Source organism: Entelurus aequoreus, linkage group LG16 (genome assembly GCF_033978785.1).
Source record: "Entelurus aequoreus isolate RoL-2023_Sb linkage group LG16, RoL_Eaeq_v1.1, whole genome shotgun sequence".
NCBI lineage: Eukaryota > Metazoa > Chordata > Actinopteri > Syngnathiformes > Syngnathidae > Entelurus > Entelurus aequoreus.
This window is the reverse complement of record NC_084746.1, coordinates 6,929,914-6,952,793: the sequence shown is the minus strand read 5'-3', so window position 1 is coordinate 6,952,793 and position 22,880 is coordinate 6,929,914. Positions and strand designations below refer to the sequence as shown.

The following is a 22,880-nucleotide window of genomic DNA, read 5'->3' as shown; positions in this document are numbered from 1 at the left end:
AAGGAGTGCTTGAAACTCTGCATGTCAACATCTTGGCCGGTGCAACACCAACAAAATGCCCAAGCAACCATTTCCACATCTACACCGTACGAAACAAATAGTAAGCAACAGAAGGAGATAACGTCCGCAGGAACCTACCACATAGTGAAGGACATACACTATTTGGTTCTTCTTGTCGGGATCCCCAGCAAGAACATCCAGAAGCTGCAATACATACAGAATAGTGCTGCTAGGATCCTGATGAGAGTGCGGAAATATGACCATATCACACCAACTCTCAAATCCCTTCACTGGCTTCCTGTTCCACTCAGGGTTGAATACAAAGTCTCCCTACTAACCCACCAGTGCCTCCATGGAAATACCCCCCTCTACCTCCAAAGAACTACTCACCCCCAAATCCTCCACACGACACCTCCGCTCCAGACAGGCTAACCTCCTCCAACCTCCGAGGACAAAGCTACGAACAATGGGCTCCCAGTCTGTGGAACGCTCTCCCTGACCACCTGAGGGCACCACAGACTGTGGATGCTTTTAAAAAAGGCTTAAAAACCCTTCTTTTAAAAAAAAAAAAAAAAAAAGCCTTTTTATAGATATATGCATACTAGTTCTAGCTATTAGGCTGTTCTAGTTTTTATTTTTATTTATTTGTATTATCGTTGTATTATTATTATTATTATTATTTTAATACACTGTAGCACTTTGAGGTTGTTTGCTCAATGATATTGATTTCCTATTAAGCAGCTCATTTTTATTTGACAGTTATTGAAATATCTTGTGTGACATCATGCACAAAAGTGCACTTTATTTGTTTTAAACTATTGTAGTGGCATTCTGTGCAAAAAGTGCACTTTAATTAAGTGTTGTTTTGATATGTCATCTTAGTGACATCATGCACAAAAGTGCACTAATATCTTGTTTTAAAATGTCTCTGACAATCTTGCACTTTCTGCTTTGGAAATGACATGAATGTTTGTGCCACTGCTTAATAACTGTTTAATAAATACACTTTTAGTTGTGATTTCCCTCTCTGCATGAAAGTTTAAAAGTAGCATATATTAATGCAGTATGAAGAAGAATGTTTTAATATAGATACATAGAATCATCATACTGCTGTGATTATATGCATCAAGTGTTCATTCAAGGCTAAGGCAAAATATGGAGATGTGTATCGTGACATGGCCTAAAAATATCGAGATATTAATAAAAGGCCGTATCGCCCAGCCCTACAATAGTGTATTACAAATATCCTACATGAGAATAATAATAATAATCCATTGGTTTTCTTACCTTGGACCTCAGCTTGGAAGATTCTGTAAAAAACGGAAGGCGACAGTCAGTTTATGGCAGCAACAAAAATGTGGTTAAAAGGTCAAAAGACTTTGGATTCAGTCAACTGGAAAAGTGACATCTGGATGACCTCACACTGTGGACTCCATGGAATCCCCACATTGATTCACACTTCGGCCTATATTCACGCTGCAGGCTGCAGCCTAGATCTTGTCTACTTACATGGATTTTTTAAATAATAGCAATGAAATAATATGAACATTAAACGTACCATTGAGTTGGTAGCGTTTTCCAATTGAGTGAAATATATCTAAATAAAACATTTTTATTTTCCATCTTTGTGCAACTACATGTCCATTGCATATATCTTTTTAAATTTAGAAGAAAAAAAACATTTGACCCTGCGGAGGGGGGCATGGCCTGCGGGCCTGCCGCAGAACGGGGTGTGCAAGGACCGGCCTCGAAGACAGCGACAGGTGAGTAGATGGCCCAGGTGGAACTTGTTATCTAATCACCTGTCGCCTTTATTAGCAGCAGCCGGCACGAGACAGGAGAGTTGGATTTGGAGCCAGGGAGAGACGCGGGACTGAAAGGAAAACATATATCGCTGGAAAGCAATCGCTGCGTGTGTACATGCAAGTAAAAGACTGTATTCAAACTATCTACCGGGCTCCCGAAGATCTGTCGGCCAGGAGAAGAAACCTTCACGGACCCCTTTAATGCGCCTTATAATCTGGTGCACCTTTTGTATGAAAAAAGGCCTGAATAGACCCGCTCATCGGCAGTGCACCCTTTAATCCGGTCCTAAAAATACGGTAATCTGTAATTTCATGAAGATAAGACACGCTAAATGGATTGCACTCCCTATTTTGTTCACTGAAGAGACGCAAGCCGCTGCGCACAAATTTAGTTGATCCACTTTGCGTGTACTATCAAGTTTGTACGTGTTTTAATCAGTGTTGGAAAAGTAACGCGTTACTGTAACTCCGTTATTTTCGGCGGTAACTAGTAGTCTAACGCGTTATTTTTTTATATTCAGTGACTCAGTTACCGTTACTACATGATGCGTTACTATATAAAAAATAATGTAAAATAACGCAGTATCGGCTAGAAACTGAGAAGATCTGAGTCTGTTTTATTGCTGCGGTGTCGTCCTTCTGATTTTTCCTGTGTCACAAGGAAGAGAAGAGGCGCTGTGTGTGGGTTTGTGGTTGGGGGGCGGGGGGCGTGTCTGTGTTTACTAACAAGACATCATGGCGGAGCCGGACTTGAGTTTCTTAACATGGAGATATTCTCACTACTTTTCTTTTGTCGAGCACAAAGAAAATAATATTTTAGTTAAATGTAAGTTGTGTCTTGGATCAAAGATCCTATCTCCTGCTCAAAACAGCAATTCAAATCTGGTGAAACAGCTCCAAAAGCAACATGCTTCGACGAAGCTAGTAAAGAGAGACACAGACTCCGATGCCACTTCACCGGCTGGATTTTAACGTAGGGACTGCTAGCCAGGACAACATTGATAGAGCCATTGCAGCGTATGTGCTAGAAGACATGCAGGCTATTTCTACAGTGGAGTCACCCGCTTTCAGGCAGCTAATTAGCATGATAGCGGGCGTCAAACGGCAAATGGCACGAAAACATGTTCCAAGTACCTGGACACAGTGGACAGTGAGTACATAAACATGGAAAGCGAGCTAAAGAAAACACTCCAAACTCTGCCTCTGTACACACTCTGCCAATTCTCCTATATACTCTTTCATTCTAGACTTCTAGAGTGTTTGATTATCACATCACTCTAAATGTATAGACTATAAAGTTCACAAACATAAAGAGGGATCCTAGTGGGCCAGGCCAATCTTTCCTTATATCAAAACTAAAAGTGGGGAAATGCATAGAGTGTTGTGGGCTTCAGTACAGTGTTGATCTCCTGAAGACATGATTTTATTTCACAATTCCTTGAGAGAAAAAAACGCCTGGTTAGGCTTTGTGTGCACACATGACATAATCATGTCATGTGTGCCTTCCTTGGGTGAAGCCAGGTTTACAGCTATGTTGTTATTATGCGGTTTGTTACTTGTGTATGTTATGTTGCAGCTATTTAAAATAGTTTTGTCAATTTGTTGTAGCCCGAAATAAATTGGCCCTTTGAAACATATCTTTGTCTTTGTGTGTTGTATGTAGACCACATTGATTAGCATAGTTCAGTGGTGCAAATGCATGTCAATTTGATCAACAGATTGTATTATTCTCCAGTGCAGTAGCAGTACTGAAATGAATGCTAAAAGGGCCTTATGGGCTCCTTAAAAAAAAAAGAAGAAGTAACTAAATAGTTACTTTTCACAGTAACGCATTACTTTTTGGTGTAAGTAACTGAGTTAGTAACTGAGTTACTTTTGAAATAAAGTAACTAGTAACTGTAACTAGTTACTGGTTTTCAGTAACTAACCCAACACTGGTTTTAATACACGCAAACCTTTAGTATATTAGATACTTAGTATCTCGGGTATAAGGATCCAGAAAAATAATGTAAACTAGTAGCTAAGATCATTCTATGGCAATCTCTCTTTTAGATTTTGAAATGTTGGCATTATGCCTGGTTCACACCAACGGCGCTTGCCGCGCTTCAAAGCGGCGAGCAAAGCGCCGTCATTTTTGTAAATTTTTCCACGAATATCCCGATCTCCGAAGTAATGTTATGCTCTGATACGCTCTGATACGAATTCTTTCCCGCTTTGTTACCGTTCCTCACGATTTGATGCCGCTTTGATCCCGCTTTGATACGCTTTAAATCACGCTTTGATACGTTTTATTACGCTTTATTGAACTTTATCACGCTTTGATGCGATCATTATTTTGTGAATTTGATGAATAAATTGCATGCGCACACATAATATAATAAAAAAGAGAAATATGACAAAAAAATAAGAAAAAAATTTGAAAAACTCAGTATACTAAGTTTTCCCCACATTTTTTAGATTCATCTATTTATTTGATTTCTCTTTTTGTGTTATTATATACAAGATAAAACACATAATGTAATAAAAAAGAGAAATATGATAAACAAATAAGTTAAAAAAATGTGAAAAACTCAGTATACTAAGTTTTCCCCACATTTTTTAGATTTATCTATTTATTTGATTTCTCTTTTTGTTTTATTATATACAAGATAAAACACATAATGTAATAAAAAAGAGAAATATGATAAACAAATAAGTAAAAAAAAAAGTGAAAAACTCAGTATACTAAGTTTCCCCCACATTTTTTAGATTCATCTATTAATTTGATTTCTCTTTTTGTTTTATTATATACAAGATAAAACACATAATGTCATAAAAAAAAAGAGAAATATGATAAACAAATAAGTTCAAAAAAATGTGAAAAACTCAGTATACTAAGTTTTCCCCACATTTTTTAGATTTATCTATTTATTTGATTTCTCTTTTCGTTTTATTATATACAGGATAAAACACATAATGTAATAAAAAAGAGAAATATGATAAACAAATAAGTTTAAAAAAAATGTGAAAAACTCAGTATACTGTTTTGCACACATTTTTTATATTCATTTATTTTTTCAATTTCTCTTTTTTTTCCGTTATATTATGTTTTATATCTTCATTTCTTTTATTTCTTTGTCATCTTAATAAATATCTATCTTTCATTTCTTATGCTAGTTGAAAATAATAAAAGGCAATTATCCACACATTTTTTATATTCATTTATTTTTTCAATTTCTCTTTTTTTTCCGTTATATTATGTTTTATATCTTCATTTCTTTTATTTCTTTGTCATCTTAATACATATCCATCTTTCATTTCTTATGCCAGTTGACCATAATAAAAGGCATTTCTTTTAAACGTAACATATTCTCTTTATTATTAAGGAAGATGTTATCAACATGTACAGCAAGCAACAAACTTGACCAAACAAAAAAGCACAAATAGTATCACTGTTCACCAATCAGGTTACATCATGTGGGGTTCATATGACAAAGGGTACATTATGTTGTATGAGATGATACAAGAGAGTGGATCAACATTGTCCACAAAGTAGACAGTTAAGAACCATTTTTTGTTTACATTTTCATACAGAAAAATTATAGACAGTAATGTCAAACTGCAACATCAAACAGCAAACTCACAGAAGTACAGAAACAATGATCATCGTATAAAAAAGGCAATGATGCAAAAGAGAATGGATTTGTAATCCTGTGTTGGTCACTAGTCAATATCACAGTCACTTCCTATTTGTAGTTGTAGACTGGGGTCCGCGCTTTGAACCAAGATCTGTTGAGCTTTCCTACGCTTTGAGTCAAGCTTTGCTGAGCTTTGTCACGCTTTGATACGCTTTATTCCATTCTTGACAGAGCACCGAATTTTTTTAAACCGTTTAAAAAATTTTGGCGAACTTGCCGCATGTCCCGCTTCACTACAAGCTTTCCCACGATCCATTACGACCCTCACGCTTTAATCACGCTTTGTTACGCTTTAACGCCGCTTTGCATGCCGCTTTGCATGCCGCTTTGCATGCCGCTTTGCATGCCGCTTTGCATGCCGCTTTAAAGCGCCGTCAAAGCGCCGTTGGTGTGAACCTAGCACGGGGGTCGGCAACCCGCGGCTCTAGAGCCGCATGCGGCTCTTTAGCGCCGCCCTAGTGGCTCTCTGGAGATTTTTCAAAAATGTATTAAGAATGGAAAAAGATGAGGGGGAAAAAAATATTTTTTTTTGTTTTAGTATGGTTTCTGTAGGAGGACAAACATGACACAAACCTCCCTAATTGTTATAAATCACACTGTTTATATGAAACATGCTTCACTGATTCGAGTATTTGGCGAGCGCCGTTTTGTCCTACTTATTTTGGCGGTCCTTGAACTCACCGTATAGTTTGTTTATATGTATAACTTTCTTCGACTCTCTAGGACGTGTTTTATGCCACTTTTTCTGTCTCATTTTGTCCACCACACTTTTAACGTTGTTCATGAGTGCGCAAAGGTGAGTTTTGTTGATGTTATTGACTTGTGTGGAGTGCTAATCAGACATATTTGGTCACTGCATGACTGCAAGCTAATCGATGCTAACATGCTATTTAGGCTAGCGATGTGTACATATTGCATCATTATGCCTCATTTGTAGGTATATTTGAGGTCATTTAGTTTCCTTTAAGTCCTCTTAATTACATTTATATCTCATGACACATGTAATATGGCTTTTAATTTTTTGCGGCTCCAGACAGATTTGTTTTTGTATTTTTGGTCCAATATGGCTCTTTCAACATTTTGGGTTGCCGACCCCTGGACTAGCATTATGGAAATAAAAGGATTGTCTATTCTGAGAGAAGTAATATAATCGTCTCACCCGTCCTCCTGCAGAGTCCCAGCTGACCTAAACACTCCTTGTGGACTGCAAGTCCACATTTTAAGCACAGGTAGCCCTGGTTGAAGATCCCCCTGGAACACATTGTTGTTACACATGAGAATTATCCCAGAAACATCTAGAAAGACTTCTAAAACGGGACTTTTACCTTAGCAGGAGATGACAGAAGCTGCACGAAAAAATCCTGTCAAAGGTGTGCATCTTGAACTGGTGGTCGTTGTGGTTGGCAAATTCAGGTCGGATGTTGGAGCTGACCATGGAGCAAGAAATCATTCAGAATAATATGATGATGAGTTTGCTAGGTACAAAAATGAGCTGAAATTCTTGAATGAAAGAAACTGCTCTTCTAAATGTGTCCACTGGATGGCACTATAGCAATGCTTTGTATCTTTGTAGATGATGCTACATGTGTACAGAATAAAGTGCAGGGTTTTTCAACCTTTTTTGAGCCAAGGCACATTTTTTGCGTTGAAAAAATCCCGAGGCACACCACCAGGAGAAATCATTAAAAAACAAAACTGAGTTGACAGTAAAAAGTCGTTATCACAATTGTTGGATATGACTTTAAAGCATAACCAAGCATGCATCACTATAGCTCTTGTCTCAAAGTAGGTGTACTGTCACCACCTGTCACATCACACCCTGACTTATTTGGAGTTTTTCGCTGTTTTTCTGTAGTGTTTTAGTTCTTGTCTTGCGCTCCTATTTTGGTGGCTTTTTCTAGTATTTTGGTGTTTTCCTGTAGCAGTTTCATGTCTTCCTTTGAGCGATATTTCCCGCATCTACTTTGTTTTAGCAATCAAGAATATTTCAGTTGTTTTTATCCTTCTTTGTGGGGACGTTGTTGATTTTCATGTCGTGTTCGGATGTACTTTGTGGACGCCGTCTTTGCTCCACAGTAAGTCTTTGCTGTCGTCCAGCATTCTGTTCTTGTTTACTTGGCAGCCAGTTCAGTTTTAGTTTCGTTCTGCATAGCCTTCCCTAAGCTTCAATTACTTTTCTTAGGGGCACTCACCTTTTGTTTATTTTTGGTTTAGGCATTACACACCTTTTTACCTGCACACTGCCTCCCGCTGTTTCCGACATCGACCATAGTTTTAACCTGTTGTGTACATTACATCTACTGATGCCTAGTCTGGACACATCTAGTGCCGCGGCACAGTTGTTGAAAAACACTGTTAGTGCACCAGTTGAGGAAAATGAGTAAACTACATAAATAACATCCTGTAATTAGGGCCCGCATGGCCCTGACAGAGGACTCTATTGAAATTGTAAGGTTTTATTATTATTATTTATTATTATTATTATACCAGCCGCCTCTTCGAGCTGCAATTTGACCTACTTAACATGCTTCAAAACTCACCATATTTGACACACACATCAGGACCTGCGAAAATTGCCATCTAATAAAAAAACCAAACCCCAAAACTCAAAATTGCGCTCCAGCGCCTCCTAGGAAAAAACAAAAACAAACTGCCTGTAACTCCCACTAGGAAGGTCGTAGAGACATGAAACAAAAACCTCTATGTGGGTCTCACTTAGACCTACATTTCATAATGTAGGCAAAAACCAACAGGAAGTTGGCAATTTCCCCTTCAAGACAAAAGTTTACTAAAAACACTAATTTTTGCCTCTTTGAGCTGTAATTTGACCCCCTTAAAATACTTCAAAACTCACCAAACTTTTCACACACATCAGGACTGGTGGAAATTGCGATTTAATAAAAAAAAAACGAACCCCAAAACTCAAAATTACGCTCTAGCGCAATTTTTGAATAAAACAGAGACAAAACTGCTCCTCAGAGGAAAACACAGACAAAACTGCTTGTAACTTCCGGTAGGAACGTCTTAGAGACATGAAACAAAAACCTCTATGTAGGTCTCACTTAGACCTACATTTCATAGATTGACATCATTCAGCAACTAGCACCTGCCAAATATGCGGGCCCGACCAACGCTGCTTGCAGCTTTAATTAGATTTTGATGTTATTTTCTTTATCTTGATAGATTAAAAATTAACACCAATTGGGGCATTTTAAAACTCTGCCAGACTCAATTCCACCTATTTGAACGATGAACATTATCACATAATTTAAAGAACGTATAAATAACGACAAATAAGGATAGAATACTATTAACCGCAACATGTAAGTGTAAAAAAAACAAAAAAACATTATGATTTGTACATTTTCAGAATATTTTTTTAACAAAGAAAACAATCTGAAGTTGTCTTTATTTTTAGGTTATCATGCCATGATTATTTTTTTTGGCCTACTTAGGAGTAGATTTTTCTCCATGTGGCCCCCAAACTAAAAATGAGTTTGACACTAATAATCATGAAAGCAAGTTAAACTTTCTTTATACATCATTTTCTTTTAAACATAATCAGACAAAACTGCACCAAAAAAAAAAAAAAACGTATTAAAATAAAATAAAAAATTAAACATTATAATTGTTTATAGTTTAAAAAAATATTTTAAAAAAATCTTTAAAATACAAATAAAAATATATTTTTTCCTGAGAACTTCTTTGGATTTGTGGCAGCCCGTTTATGCACAAAACTGTTGGGAGTTCCTGCCCTTGTCACTTCCCAAAAACACGGAAGAAGATACTGTACATGCACACACACAAACATACACTACCGTTCAAAAGTTTCACATTGAAAGCACTGTATTTTTCAATTAAGATAACTTTAAACTAGTCTTAACTTTAAAGAAATACACTCTATACATTGCTAATGTGGTAAATGACTATTCTAGCAGCAAATGTCTGTTTTTTGGTGCAATATCTACATAGGTGTATAGAGGCCCATTTCCAGCAACTATCACTCCAGTGTTCTAATGGTACAATGTGTTTGCTCATTGGCTCAGAAGGCTAATTGATGATTAGAAAACCCTTGTGCAATCATGTTCACACATCTGAAAACAGTTTAGCTCGTTACAGAAGCTACAAAACTGACCTTCCTTTGAGCAGATTGAGTTTCTGGAGCATCACATTTGTGGGGTCAATTAAACGCTCAAACTGGCCAGAAAAAGAGAACTTTCATCTGAAACTCGACAGTCTATTCTTGTTCTTAGAAATGAAGGCTATTCCACAAAATTGTTTGGGTGACCCCAAACTTTTGAACGGTAGTGTACATTAAAACTCACAACTCATTCATCTTAAAATGGGTCCTAATTTTGCAAGTAGTCCAGCACATGCCTGCAAACATCAATCATCCAAATACCCAAAAGAAAACATGCATGCAATGAAACCCTGCTGCTGCACAATAACTGGACCCACCCTAGGATAGGAGGAGGAAGAGTGACTTGTTTGTTGTTGAAGGTGCGTGTGTGTGTGTGTGCGTGTTTGTGTGTGTGTGTGTGTGTGTTTGTGTGTGTTTTATCATACTTTGGCAGCAGCTTGATAATGGCTAAGACCTGATCAAACACAACGTGCATGAACGAGTCAACACAACCCGGCCTTGCAAACAATGACAAACATGCGAACAAAAAACACACACATGCACACGGACGCACACACACATTGTGAGTGTGTGCGCTCAAAGGCACGCGCGCACACACAAGTACATTCAAATCAAATCAAATAAATAGACTCACACAACCGCTTCAAACTGATCCAGCCATTTCTTCTTCAGCTCTCTGGTCTTTAAGAAGAATTCAAAGCCGGTGTGGCCCTGCTGGTGCGTCACGTAGAAGCTGTAACACCACTGAAGGAGAAAAAACACCGAAATGGTGAGTTCACACTCTGGTGTGTTTGTTTTGCTACTGCTAAAGTTCAAGTTAAAGTCCCAACGATTGTCACACACACACACAAACACACACACTAGGCGTGGTGAAATTTGTCCTCTGCATTTGACCCATCTCCGTGTTCGCCCCCCTGGGAGGTGAGGGGAGCAGTGAGCAGCAGCGCGCGCCACGCTCGGGAATCATTTGGTGAGGCTACTGCGTCTCCTTTGGTCAACGGCATTTGTTAAAAAAATAAATGTTACTTTTCCCTCATAATTATATGGCTTTTTTCCTCATAATACCCTTAATGTTTCTTGGATTTTTTTTTTTTCTAATGAGGCAACAATTTAAGTCTTATAAGTAGGGATGTCCGATAATGGCTTTTTGCCGATATCCGATATTCCGATATTGTCCAACTCTTTAATTACCGATACCGATATCAACCGATACCGATATCAACCGATATATGCAGTCGTGGAATTAACACATTATTATGCCTAATTTGGACAACCAGGTATGGTGAAGATAAGGTCCTTTTTAAAAAAATTAGTAAAATAAGATAAATAAATTAAAAACATTTTCTTGAATAAAGAATAAAGTACAACAATATAAAAACAGTTACATATAAACTAGTAATGAATGAAAATGAGTAAAATTAACTGTTAAAGGTTAGTACTATTAGTGGACCAGCAGCACGCACAATCATGACTGTATCCCTTGCAGACTGTATTGATATATATTGATATATAATGTAGGAACCAGAATATTAATAACAGAAAGAAACAACCCTTTTGTGTGAATGAGTGTAAATGGGGGAGGGAGGTTTTTTGGGTTGGTGCACTAATTGTAAGTGTATCTTGTGTTTTTTATGTTGATTTAATAAAAAAAAACAATAAAAAAAAACGATACGATAATAAAAAACGATACCGATAATTTCCGATATGACATTTTAACGCATATATCGGCCGATAATATCGGCAGGCCGATATTATCGGACATCTCTACTTATAAGTATATGACTTGTAAAATGAGGATTTTTTTTTTTTTTACGTTAAATTTTATTGTATTTTTCCTCATAAAAGTACAACTAACTTAAATATTGTAAAATTAAAACTTTTTGGGGAATTAAATAACTTTTTCTCTTAAAATTATGGCTTTTTTCCTCTCATAATAAATGGATTTTGTTGTCAAAGAGAACAACTTTTTGTAAAATTACAACTTTTTGGGGAAACAAAAAACTTTTCCTTGTAGACAAATTTTATTGTATTTTTTTTTTTTTCCTGGTAAGCCTAAAAAACTTGTGTTTCTTGGAAAATACAATACAATGCAACTTTATTTGAATATCGTAAAAGTTGTCCTTAAATTTTCTAGAAAAAATTCTGGTAATTATAAAATACGTTTCTTATACTTATATAAAATTAAGGAATAGAGAAATATAATAATTAATTAAAAATGTAATAGTATTCAAACATAATGGTATTACTAAGTAGAAGTATTGTTTTTTTGTTGTAGAAAATCCTATTAAATTATTGTTAATGTCAATTCTGATCTAAGGAAGGTTAGCTATAAGCAACATTTAAATAAAGCTCACTTGATATTTATGATGTGTATTCTTATTCATTTCTTACAGTATGTTTCATTGTCAAGGATTAGGGAAGCGTTCAGTATCAGCCAATTTTCCGAAAAGTAAGCGATCGGTCAATGCCAAATCACGAGAGCCGATCCCCTCTGGCTAATACTTTATTTACTTTTAGTTCCTCTGCTGACAGAGGCGTCTAGCAGCTAAATGTGTGTGTTCGCTACCCTAAGTTAATATTGGTCAACTCCATTAAAATTAAATGTTTTAGTATCATTATCAACTGTCATTATCACTGGAGGACGAGGATACACATGTTACACACCATGGACAAGCAGAAATAATACAAATATCAATAAATATAAATAAACAAATAGATTAATAAGAGTTAGAGAGATGATAATATAACAACGTGTGTACGCATAATAGGAGGACGGATACATCCATGTATCAGTGATGTCAATAAGCAAGGGTAGTATCAGTATATGATCGACGCTACAGAGATTAGATCAATAGATTTACATTGCCAAAATAATTTTTTTGTGCTTTGTGTTAATGTTTACAAACACATAACAACATTTTCCTGCACACGGGGGGAATTTGGGGGCAAACATCAAAGGATTTAAAAGGATAATAGCTAGTAGTGTTGTCCCGATACCAATATTTTGGTACCAAAATTATTTCGATACTTTTCGGTGCTTTTCCAAATAAAGGGGATCCCAAAAAATTGCATTATTGGCTTTATTTTAACCAAAAACATCTTAGGGTACATTAAACATATGTTTCTTATTGCAAGTTAGTCCTTAAATAAAATAGTAAACATACAAGACAACTTGTCTTTTAGTAGTACGTAAACAAACAAAGACTCCTAGTTTAGTCTGCTGACATATGCAGTAAAAAATTGTGTCATTTTTCCATTCTATTATTTTGTCAAAATTATTCAGGACAAGTGGTAAAAAATTAATTATTAATCTACTTGTTCATTCACTGTTAATATCTGCTTACTTTCTATTTTAACATGTTCTATCTACACTTCTGTTGAAATGTAATAATCACTTATTCTTCTTGTTGTTTGGATACTTTACATTAGTTTTGGATGATACCACAAATTTGGGTATCAATCCGATACCAAGTCGTTACAGGATGATACATTAATTTCCTGACTTTATAAACATAATATACATTTTTTTTAAAAGAAAAAAGATATTGTGATGCCAACCAACATCGATGTATTAATAGTAGTATTGACTAGATACGCTAGTGTACTTGGTATCATTACAGTGGATGCTAGCTGTAGATCCACCCATGGCGTTTGTTTACATTTTGACGGTGTGTAGTGAAGCATGTTTAGCTATTCCTCGTCCTGCAGGGATGATACTTGTAAGAAACTCACTTTATTTGTTGCCACGGAGACCAGGATTAGGGATTTAGAAGTAGCTAAAACACTGCAGATTGCGGCTGGACTTTAGCCGCTAGCTAGCTAGCCATGTCTAATTAATTAACCTCTTAAGGCCCAAGCTATTTTTGTTTACATGCTTTTTTTATTTCTCTTTTCTATTTGGGCTTATTGGACCCTAATTAGAATAAAAACTAAGAATCATCTTTTTATATGATGTACGTAGTCCATAAGTACACAAACGTGTACTTCATGTTTAGTGACATGCTAATTCTTATTTTTACACTTTTTTTTTTTCCAAATTCCATTGTATGTTATGCTCTTCTGACACCACCAGATGGCAGTGTAAGTGTCCACATAAGTGGCCATAAGACCCCAATTCAGTAGTGTACACAATTTTGGAAATAAGAGCTAAAAGGTGCTGTACACGCATGTGGCCACTAAGGCCTTTAGAGGTTTTAAAGCACCTCTTTCAGTTTCATTGTTATAAATTCACCTTTATCGTTAGTTTTTAAGCCAAAATGCGCCCGTTCTCCCTTTTCTGTCTACACACTGTGTCTGCTTGTAAGTACTCAGTGATTGTGCGCCGCCGAACATGCTCGTCTGTTCGTAAAACCAGCGGACCGGTACTTTTCAGAGGCGGTATAGTACCGAATATGATTCATTAGTATCGTGGTACTATACTAATAGCGGTATACCGTACAACCCTAGTAGCTAGTAGTTTTTGCTTTTGTTTACTTATTGTCGACTTTGTTTTGATGGAACAATTGTATGTACTAAAAGACAATAAGGAGTAGTTGGAGTGGAATCGGCAGCATAAAACCCTGATGGCATTACCTCTATTAAGGATTATAACATGTGTGGAGGTTGTGGTGCTGCTTGCATATCCCCCTTTAGCCCACAGGCACGTGTTCAGCAGTCTTTTCCTACCTGTTGTCTAAGCACCGAGCTTTCTTCAGCCATAACGTTGTCGTGTCACATCTAATAAGAGCAGCTTGAGCCGCCCCGGCAAAGTCAACAAGTGTTTTTTAGGGCCTCTGCTGAGTTTTAAATCATTGGACGGCGGCACTGCGTTTACACTCTCTGAAGTTTCATTTAGCGGCGAATGATGTATCGCGGTGAGCAGCCTTGGACGACTGCACACATTCATCACCCGCTATTAGCATCCTGGACGCTTGTGGAGGAGGCTGACGACAACACGCGCTCTCACTATTTCTACTGGTCTGTGTTGATTCTTCCTTGTTACAAAACAATGTCATGAAGTTGTGTAGGAAAGTGAAATATTGGTGAGAATCTGGATAGGGGTGCACATCTATGATATATATACAGTATTTTTTTTCAATTTCATTCTGGGTAAGTGCACTGGACTGTGGATTATGTTAGATCCACTATGGACTGGACTCTCACACTATTATGCTAGATCCACTATGGACTGGACTCTCACTATAATGTTAGATCCACTATGGACTGGACTCTCACACTATTATGTTGGATCCACTATGGACTGGACTCTCACTATTATGTTAGATCCACTACGGACTGGACTCTCACTATTATGTTAGATCTACTACGGACTGGACTCTCACTATTATGTTAGATCAACTATGGACTGGACTCTCACTATTATGTTAGATCCACTACGGACTGGACTCTCACTATTATGTTAGATCAACTATGGACTGGACTCTCACTGTTATGTTAGATCCACTATGGATTGGAGTCTCACAATATTATGTTAGATCCACTATGGACTGGACTCTCGCATTATTATGTTAGATCCACTATGGACTGGACTCTCACAATATTATGTTAGATCCACTATGGACTGGACTCTCACTATTATGTTAGATCCACTATGGACTGGACTCTCACACTATTATGTTAGATCCACTATGGACTGGACTCTCACTATTATGTTAGATCCACTACGGACTGGACTCTCACTATTATGTTAGATCCACTATGGACTGGACTCTCACTGTTATGTTAGGTCCACTATGGACTGGACTCTCACAATATTATGCTAGATCCACTATGGACTGGACTCTCACACTATTATGTTGGATCCACTATGGACTGGACTCTCACTATTATGTTAGATCCACTACGGACTGGACTCTCACTATTATGTTAGATCAACTATGGACTGGACTCTCACAATATTATGCTAGATCCACTATGGACTGGACTCTCACACTATTATGTTGGATCCACTATGGACTGGACTCTGACTATTATGTTAGATCCACTACGGACTGGACTCTCACTATTATGTTAGATCAACTATGGACTGGACTCTCACTGTTATGTTAGATCCACTATGGACTGGACTCTCACAATATTATGTTAGATCCACTATGGACTGGACTCTCGCATTATTATGTTAGATCCACTATGGACTGGACTCTCACAATATTATGTTAGATCCACTATGGACTGGACTCTCACTATTATGTTAGATCCACTATGGACTTGACTCTCACACTATTATGTTAGATCCACTATGGACTGGACTCTCACACTATTATGTTAGATCCACTATGGACTGGACTCTCACTATTATGTTAGATCCACTATGGGCTGGACTCTCACAATAGTATGCTCGGTCCACTATGGACTGGACTCTCACTATTATGTTAGATTCACTATGGACTGGACTCTCACACTATTATGTTAGATCCACTATGGACTGGACTCTCACTATTATGTTAGATTCACTATGGACTGGACTCTCACACTATTATGTTAGATCCACTATGGACTGGACTCTCACTATTATGCTAGATCCACTATGGACTGGACTCTCACACTATTATGTTAGATCCACTATGGACTGGACTCTCACTATTATGCTAGATCCACTATGGACTGGACTCTCACACTATAATGTTAGATCCACTATGGACTGGACTCTCACACTATTATGTTAGATCCACTACGGACTGTACTCTCTCACAATATTATGCTAGATCCACTATGCACTGGACTCTCACACTATCATGTTAGATCCACTATGGACTGGACTCTCACTATTATGTTAGATCCACTACGGACTGGACTCTCACTATTATGTTAGATCCACTATGGACTGGACTCTCACTGTTATGTTAGGTCCACTATGGACTGGACTCTCACAATATTATGCTAGATCCACTATGGACTGGACTCTCACACTATTATGTTGGATCCACTATGGACTGGACTCTCACTATTATGTTAGATCCACTACGGACTGGACTCTCACTATTATGTTAGATCAACTATGGACTGGACTCTCACAATATTATGCTAGATCCACTATGGACTGGACTCTCACACTATTATGTTGGATCCACTATGGACTGGACTCTGACTATTATGTTAGATCCACTACGGACTGGACTCTCACTATTATGTTAGATCAACTATGGACTGGACTCTCACTGTTATGTTAGATCCACTATGGACTGGACTCTCACAATATTATGTTAGATCCACTATGGACTGGACTCTCGCATTATTATGTTAGATCCACTATGGACTGGACTCTCACAATATTATGTTAGATCCACTATGGACTGGACTCTCACTATTATGTTAGATCCACTATGGACTTGACTCTCACACTATTATGTTAGATCCACTATGGACTGGACTCTCACACTATTATGTTAGATCCACTATGGACTGGACTCTCACTATTATGTTAGATCCACTATGGGCTGGACTCTCACAATAGTATGCTCGGTCCACTATGGACTGGACTCTCACAATATTATGTTAGATCCACTATGGACTGGACTCTCACTATTATGTTAGATCCACTATGGACTTGACTCTCACACTATTATGTTAGATCCACTATGGACTGGACTCTCACACTATTATGTTGGATCCACTATGGACTGGACTCTCACTATTATGTTAGATCAACTATGGACTCGACTCTCACTGTTATGTTAGATCCACTATGGACTGGACTCTCACAATATTATGTTAGATCCACTATGGACTGGACTCTCGCATTATTATGTTAGATCCACTATGGACTGGACTCTCACAATATTATGTTAGATCCACTATGGACTGGACTCTCACTATTATGTTAGATCCACTATGGACTGGACTCTCACACTATTATGTTAGATCCACTATGGACTGGACTCTCACTATTATGTTAGATCCACTATGGACTGGACTCTCACAATAGTATGCTCGGTCCACTATGGACTGGACTCTCACTATTATGTTAGATTCACTATGGACTGGACTCTCACACTATTATGTTAGATCCACTATGGACTGGACTCTCACTATTATGTTAGATTCACTATGGACTGGACTCTCACACTATTATGTTAGATCCACTATGGACTGGACTCTCACTATTATGTTAGATCCACTATGGACTGGACTCTCACATTATTATGTTAGATCCACTATGGACTGGACTCTCACAATATTATGTTAGATCCACTATGGACTGGACTCTCACTATTATGTTAGATCCACTATGGACTGGACTCTCACACTATTATGTTAGATCCACTATGGACTGGACTCTCACACTATTATGTTAGATCCACTATGGACTGGACTCTCACTATTATGTTAGATCCACTATGGACTGGACTCTCACACTATTATGTTAGATCCACTATGGACTGGACTCTCACACTATTATGTTAGATCCACTATGGACTGGACTCTCACTATTATGTTAGATCCACTATGGACTGGACTCTCACAATAGTATGCTCGGTCCACTATGGACTGGACTCTCACTATTATGTTAGATCCACTATGGACTGAACTCTCACACTATTATGCTAGATCCACTATGGACTGGACTCTCACACTATTATGTTAGATCCACTATGGACTGGACTCTCACACTATTATGCTAGATCCACTATGGACTGGACTCTCACACTATTATGCTAGATCCACTATGGACTGGACTCTCACACTATTATGCTAGATCCACTCGACGTCCATGTTGTATTTTAATAGGAGGCGAGCACTAAGGTCAAGAATCCATTTGCGGCAAACCCTATGGAGTCATAACTCATATAAACGGCCCGAGGGACAGCTTTCCGGATCAGTCATTAGTTTTCTCATGTGTTTTATATGAAAGAATAAACCAACTACACCTTCTTGCCCTCCTTGTCCGAGGTGGGGTTGTCAGTGATCTTGAAGACGTTGAGGTCGAGGACGTCCTTCATCTCGTAGTTATCGCCGCGTCGCTTGCAGACCAAGGCGGCCACGTCAAACAGAAATATGTGTCTGCGACAAGAGGATGGTGACAATCAGACTATTTTGAACGTGAAAAAAGGGTCAAATCTTTGTTTGGAGCAAACCTGTCCTGTTTCCTCTTGTCAAAGTTGGACACGATGCGCACTTCCCCGTCTCCTCTTGGACGACCGTAGCTGAACAGGGACTGGTTCTTCGAAGGAAAAAATGAGATACATTTCATGTTTGTGTTTAAAACTTGGCTGACAAAAAGGTTCTGAATGTTCGCAAATGTGGATCATAGAATCATGTAATGCAATTCAACACTAGAATTTATTAAAGTTAAATTACCACTGATAGTCACACACACACTAGGGGTAGTGAAATTACCCTCTGCGATTATTTATTTAATCTTATCTATTCATTTAGTTATTTTTAATATATTTCGTTAGATTGAATCTATGTTTGCATATATTCATGTGTGTTTATATCTGTTATGGGCACTAGGGCAGTGGTCCCCAACCACCGGGCCGCGGACCGGTACGATTGGTACCGGGCAAAAAAGCCATTATCGGACATCTCTACTTACAATACCCACCCACTCAATTCCCAAGGTAATTGTCCCCTAGTGCAGTGGTCCCCAACCTTTTTGTAGCTGCGGACCGGTCAACGCTTGAAAATTTGTCCCACGGACCAGGAAGGGGGGGGCAAAATAAATTTTTTTTTTTTTTTTTTTTTTTTTTTTTTTCATAAAGAAATACAATCATGTGTGCTTATGGGCTGTATCCTTGCAGACTGTATTGATCTACATTGATATATAATGTATAAAATGTGTTTTTCTATGTTGATTTAACTAAAAAAAAAAAAAATTTTTTTTTTTTTTTTTTCTGGTACCAATCGGTCCGCGGCCCGGTACCAGAAAATAAAAAATAAAAATAAAAATTAGTAATTTTTTTTTTTATTAAATCAACATAGAAAAACACATTTTATACATTATATATCAATGTAGATCAATACAGTCTGCAAGGATACAGCCCGTAAGCACACATGATTGTATTTCTTTATGAAAAAAAAAAAGAAAAAATTAAATTGTGTCCCCCCCGGTCCGTGGGACACATTTTCAAGCGTTGACCGGTCCGCAGCTACAAAAAGGTTGGGGACCACTGCACTAGGGGACAATTACCTTGGGAATTGAGTGGGTGGGTATTGTAAGTAGAGATGTCCGATAATGGCTTTTTTGCCGATATTCCGATATTGTCCAACTCTTAATTACCGATTCCGATATCAGCCGATACCGATATATACAGTCGTGGAATTAACACATAATTATGCCTAATTTTGTTGTGATGCCCCCGGCTGGATGCATTAAACCAGGGGTGTCCAAACTTCTTCCACTGAGGGCCGCACACGGAAAAATTAAAGCATGTGGGGGCCATTTTGATATTTTTCATTTTCAAACCATAACAAAATATATGCATTTTTTAAATTTATTTTACCTTTAGGGGTCCCGGGGACCATAAAGGGTCTCAGTCATTAAAATGTTGAAAATAAGTCAGATTATTTATTTTTTTTAAATTATTTAACGCTTACAGTAAATCTCTATATCAGGGGTCGGCAACCCGCGGCTCTAGAGCCGCATGCGGTTCTTTAGCGCCGCCCTAGTGGCTCTCTGAAGCTTTTTCAAAAATGTATGAAAAATGGATAAAAAATGAGGGGGAAAAAAATATTTTTTGTTTTAATATGGTTTCTGTAGGAGGACAAACATGACACAAACCTCCCTAATTGTTATAAAGCACACTGTTTATATTAAACATGCTTCACTGATTCGAGTATTTGGCGAGCACCGTTTTGTCCTACTAATTTTTGCGGTCCTTGAACTCACCTTTAGTTTGTTTACATGTGTAACTTTCTCCGACTTTCTAGGACGTGTTTTATGCCACTTCTTTTTCTGTCTCATTTTGTCCACAAAACTTTTAACGTTGTGCGTGAATACACAAAGGTGAGTTTTGTTGATGTTATTGACTTGTGTGGAGTGCTAATCAAACATATTTGGTCACTGCATGACTGCAAGCTAATCGATGCTAACATGCTATTTAGGCTAGCTATATGTACATATTGCATCATTATGCCTCATTTGTAGCTATATTTGAGCTCATTTAGTTTCCTTTAAGTCATCTCAATTTAATGTATATCTCATGACACACTATCTGTATGTAATATGGCTTCTAATTTGTTGCGGCTCCAGACAGATTTGTTTTTGTATTTTTGGTCCAATATGGCTCTTTCAACATTTTGGGTTGCCGACCCCTGCTCCATATCAACTTCAAGTTGATATAAAGTAATACAAATTTAAAAAAAATGTTTTATGGCTTTTCTGTCAAAAACAACTTAGTTTTTTTATAGTAAAACTGAAATATGCAGTATTTAGTAATTAGAGCCCTAAAAGATCAATAATGCAGGACACCATTGATTTTAATTATTTCATATTTTTGATTAATCACAATGAAGAGATAAATAAAAAAATCACTAAATATATTTGGGATCCAAAAGGTGCCCCACTCATAAAGTGATACATTTTTATTAGGTTTTTCTTTTACTTTCAACACTCAAGTTACGAGATCAACTTCAGATATATCTGTCCATTTTATGCTGGAATTATTATTTTGTTTGTTTTATGCGCTTTTGTCAAAGAAAACGTTGATGTTTTTATAAGGCTACTACACAATATATGCAATATTTACCACATAAAACATTTTAAAGTGAAATATTTGAAGTAATTGGAGCCCTGAAAATAATTCATTATAACATGGATTTTTTGTCTTTTTTTTTTTTTTTTTTGAGCAATGGCAAAAAAAGAAAAATGAAGAAAGACAAAAGGAAAAAAAACAGCCTGCATGGCAGCTTTTGTGTCAACATTGCAACTTTTTCTCGTTAGATTTCACCTCATTCCACTTTTTTTAATGTTCTTTTTTATTTTTACAATAGTATTTCCAGAATGTGTGGCGGGCCCCCGGGCCGCACTTTGGACACCCCTGCATTAAACAATGTAACAAGGTTTTCCAAAACAAATCAACTCATGTTATGGAAAAAAAAATGCCAACATGGCACTGCCATATTTATTATTGAAGTCACAAAGTGCATTATTTTTTTTAACATGCCTCAAAACAGCAGCTTGGAATTTGGGACATGCTCTCCCTGAGAGAGCATGAGGAGGTTGAGGGGGGCGGGGTTGAGGTGGGGGGGGGGGGGAGTAGCAGGGGGTGTATATTGTAGCGTCCCGGAAGAGTTAGTGCTGCAAGGGGTTCTGGGTATTTGTTCTGTTGTGTTACGGTGCGGATGTTCTCCCGAAATGTGTTTGTCATTCTTGTTTGGTGTGGGTTCACAGTGTGGCGCATATTTGTAACAGTGTTAAAGATACCTGCAAATATTACGGTAAAATTGTGCCGACTGAGCTGCCAGTTTTATACAGTTAAACTACACTATAAATCACAACAACAGTAGATTTTACAGTATAAAAAATGTTCATGAATTTTTACATAAAATTCAATTCAATTCATTGATTAAAACAAATAGAAATGTAACTTTCTTTCTCAATTATTGATTACACTGTAACTTAAATTGCTATAGTAATGATATGAATGCATTCTTTTTTTTTTATTATTCATTAATGAGCAACACATTTTCAAATAAATGAAAACATTTTTTTTTTTTTTTTTTAATCATTTGATAAAGAAAACTATTGAACCTTGTGGAAGTGTACTTAATGAAATGGCCCATAGACGTATATACACAGATAAGTGACAAATTACCTTTAAACTAGGGTTGTCCGATAATGGCTTTTTGCCGATATCCGATATTCCGATATTGTCCAACTCTTTAATTACCAATACCGATATCAACCGATACCGATATCAACCGATATATGCAGTCGTGGAATTAACACATTATTATGCCTAATTTGGACAACCAGGTATGGTGAAGATAAGGTCCTTTTTAAAAAAATTAGTAAAATAAGATAAATAAATTAAAAACATTTTCTTGAATAAAAAAGAAAGTACAACAATATAAAAACAGTTACATAGAAAGTAGTAATGAATGAAAATTAGTAAAATGAACTGTTAAAGGTTAGTACTATTAGTGGACCAGCAGCACGCACAATCATGTGTGCTTACGGACTGTATCCCTTGCAGACTGTATTGATATATATTGATATATAATGTAGGAAGCAGAATATTAATAACAGAAAGAAACAACCCTTTTGTGTGAATGAGTGTAAATGGGGGAGGGAGGTTTTTTGGGTTGGTGCACTAT

At 37.2% G+C, this 22,880-nt stretch overlaps 1 protein-coding gene and 1 long non-coding RNA gene across 3 annotated transcripts in view; one reads left to right on the top strand and one right to left on the bottom strand.

Annotated features, from left to right (window-relative positions):
• Positions 1 to 22,880, bottom strand: part of LOC133631550 (guanine nucleotide exchange factor VAV3-like) — a 147,367-nt gene that overhangs the window by 72,173 nt on the left and 52,314 nt on the right. For both annotated transcript variants that reach the window (XM_062023855.1, XM_062023856.1), the window contains exons 13-18: positions 18,698 to 18,783; positions 18,491 to 18,623; positions 10,258 to 10,367; positions 6,808 to 6,909; positions 6,642 to 6,733; positions 1,288 to 1,310 (exon numbers count right to left, since the gene is read on the bottom strand). In XM_062023855.1, the coding sequence (XP_061879839.1) occupies positions 1,288 to 1,310; positions 6,642 to 6,733; positions 6,808 to 6,909; positions 10,258 to 10,367; positions 18,491 to 18,623; positions 18,698 to 18,783 (546 nt within the window). The remainder of the gene's footprint in view (positions 1 to 1,287; positions 1,311 to 6,641; positions 6,734 to 6,807; positions 6,910 to 10,257; positions 10,368 to 18,490; positions 18,624 to 18,697; positions 18,784 to 22,880) is intronic.
• LOC133631553 (uncharacterized) overlaps positions 10,264 to 22,880 on the top strand; it is a 29,464-nt gene continuing 16,847 nt past the window's right edge. The window contains exon 1 of the long non-coding RNA XR_009821484.1: positions 10,264 to 10,392. This is a non-coding gene — a long non-coding RNA (uncharacterized LOC133631553). The remainder of the gene's footprint in view (positions 10,393 to 22,880) is intronic.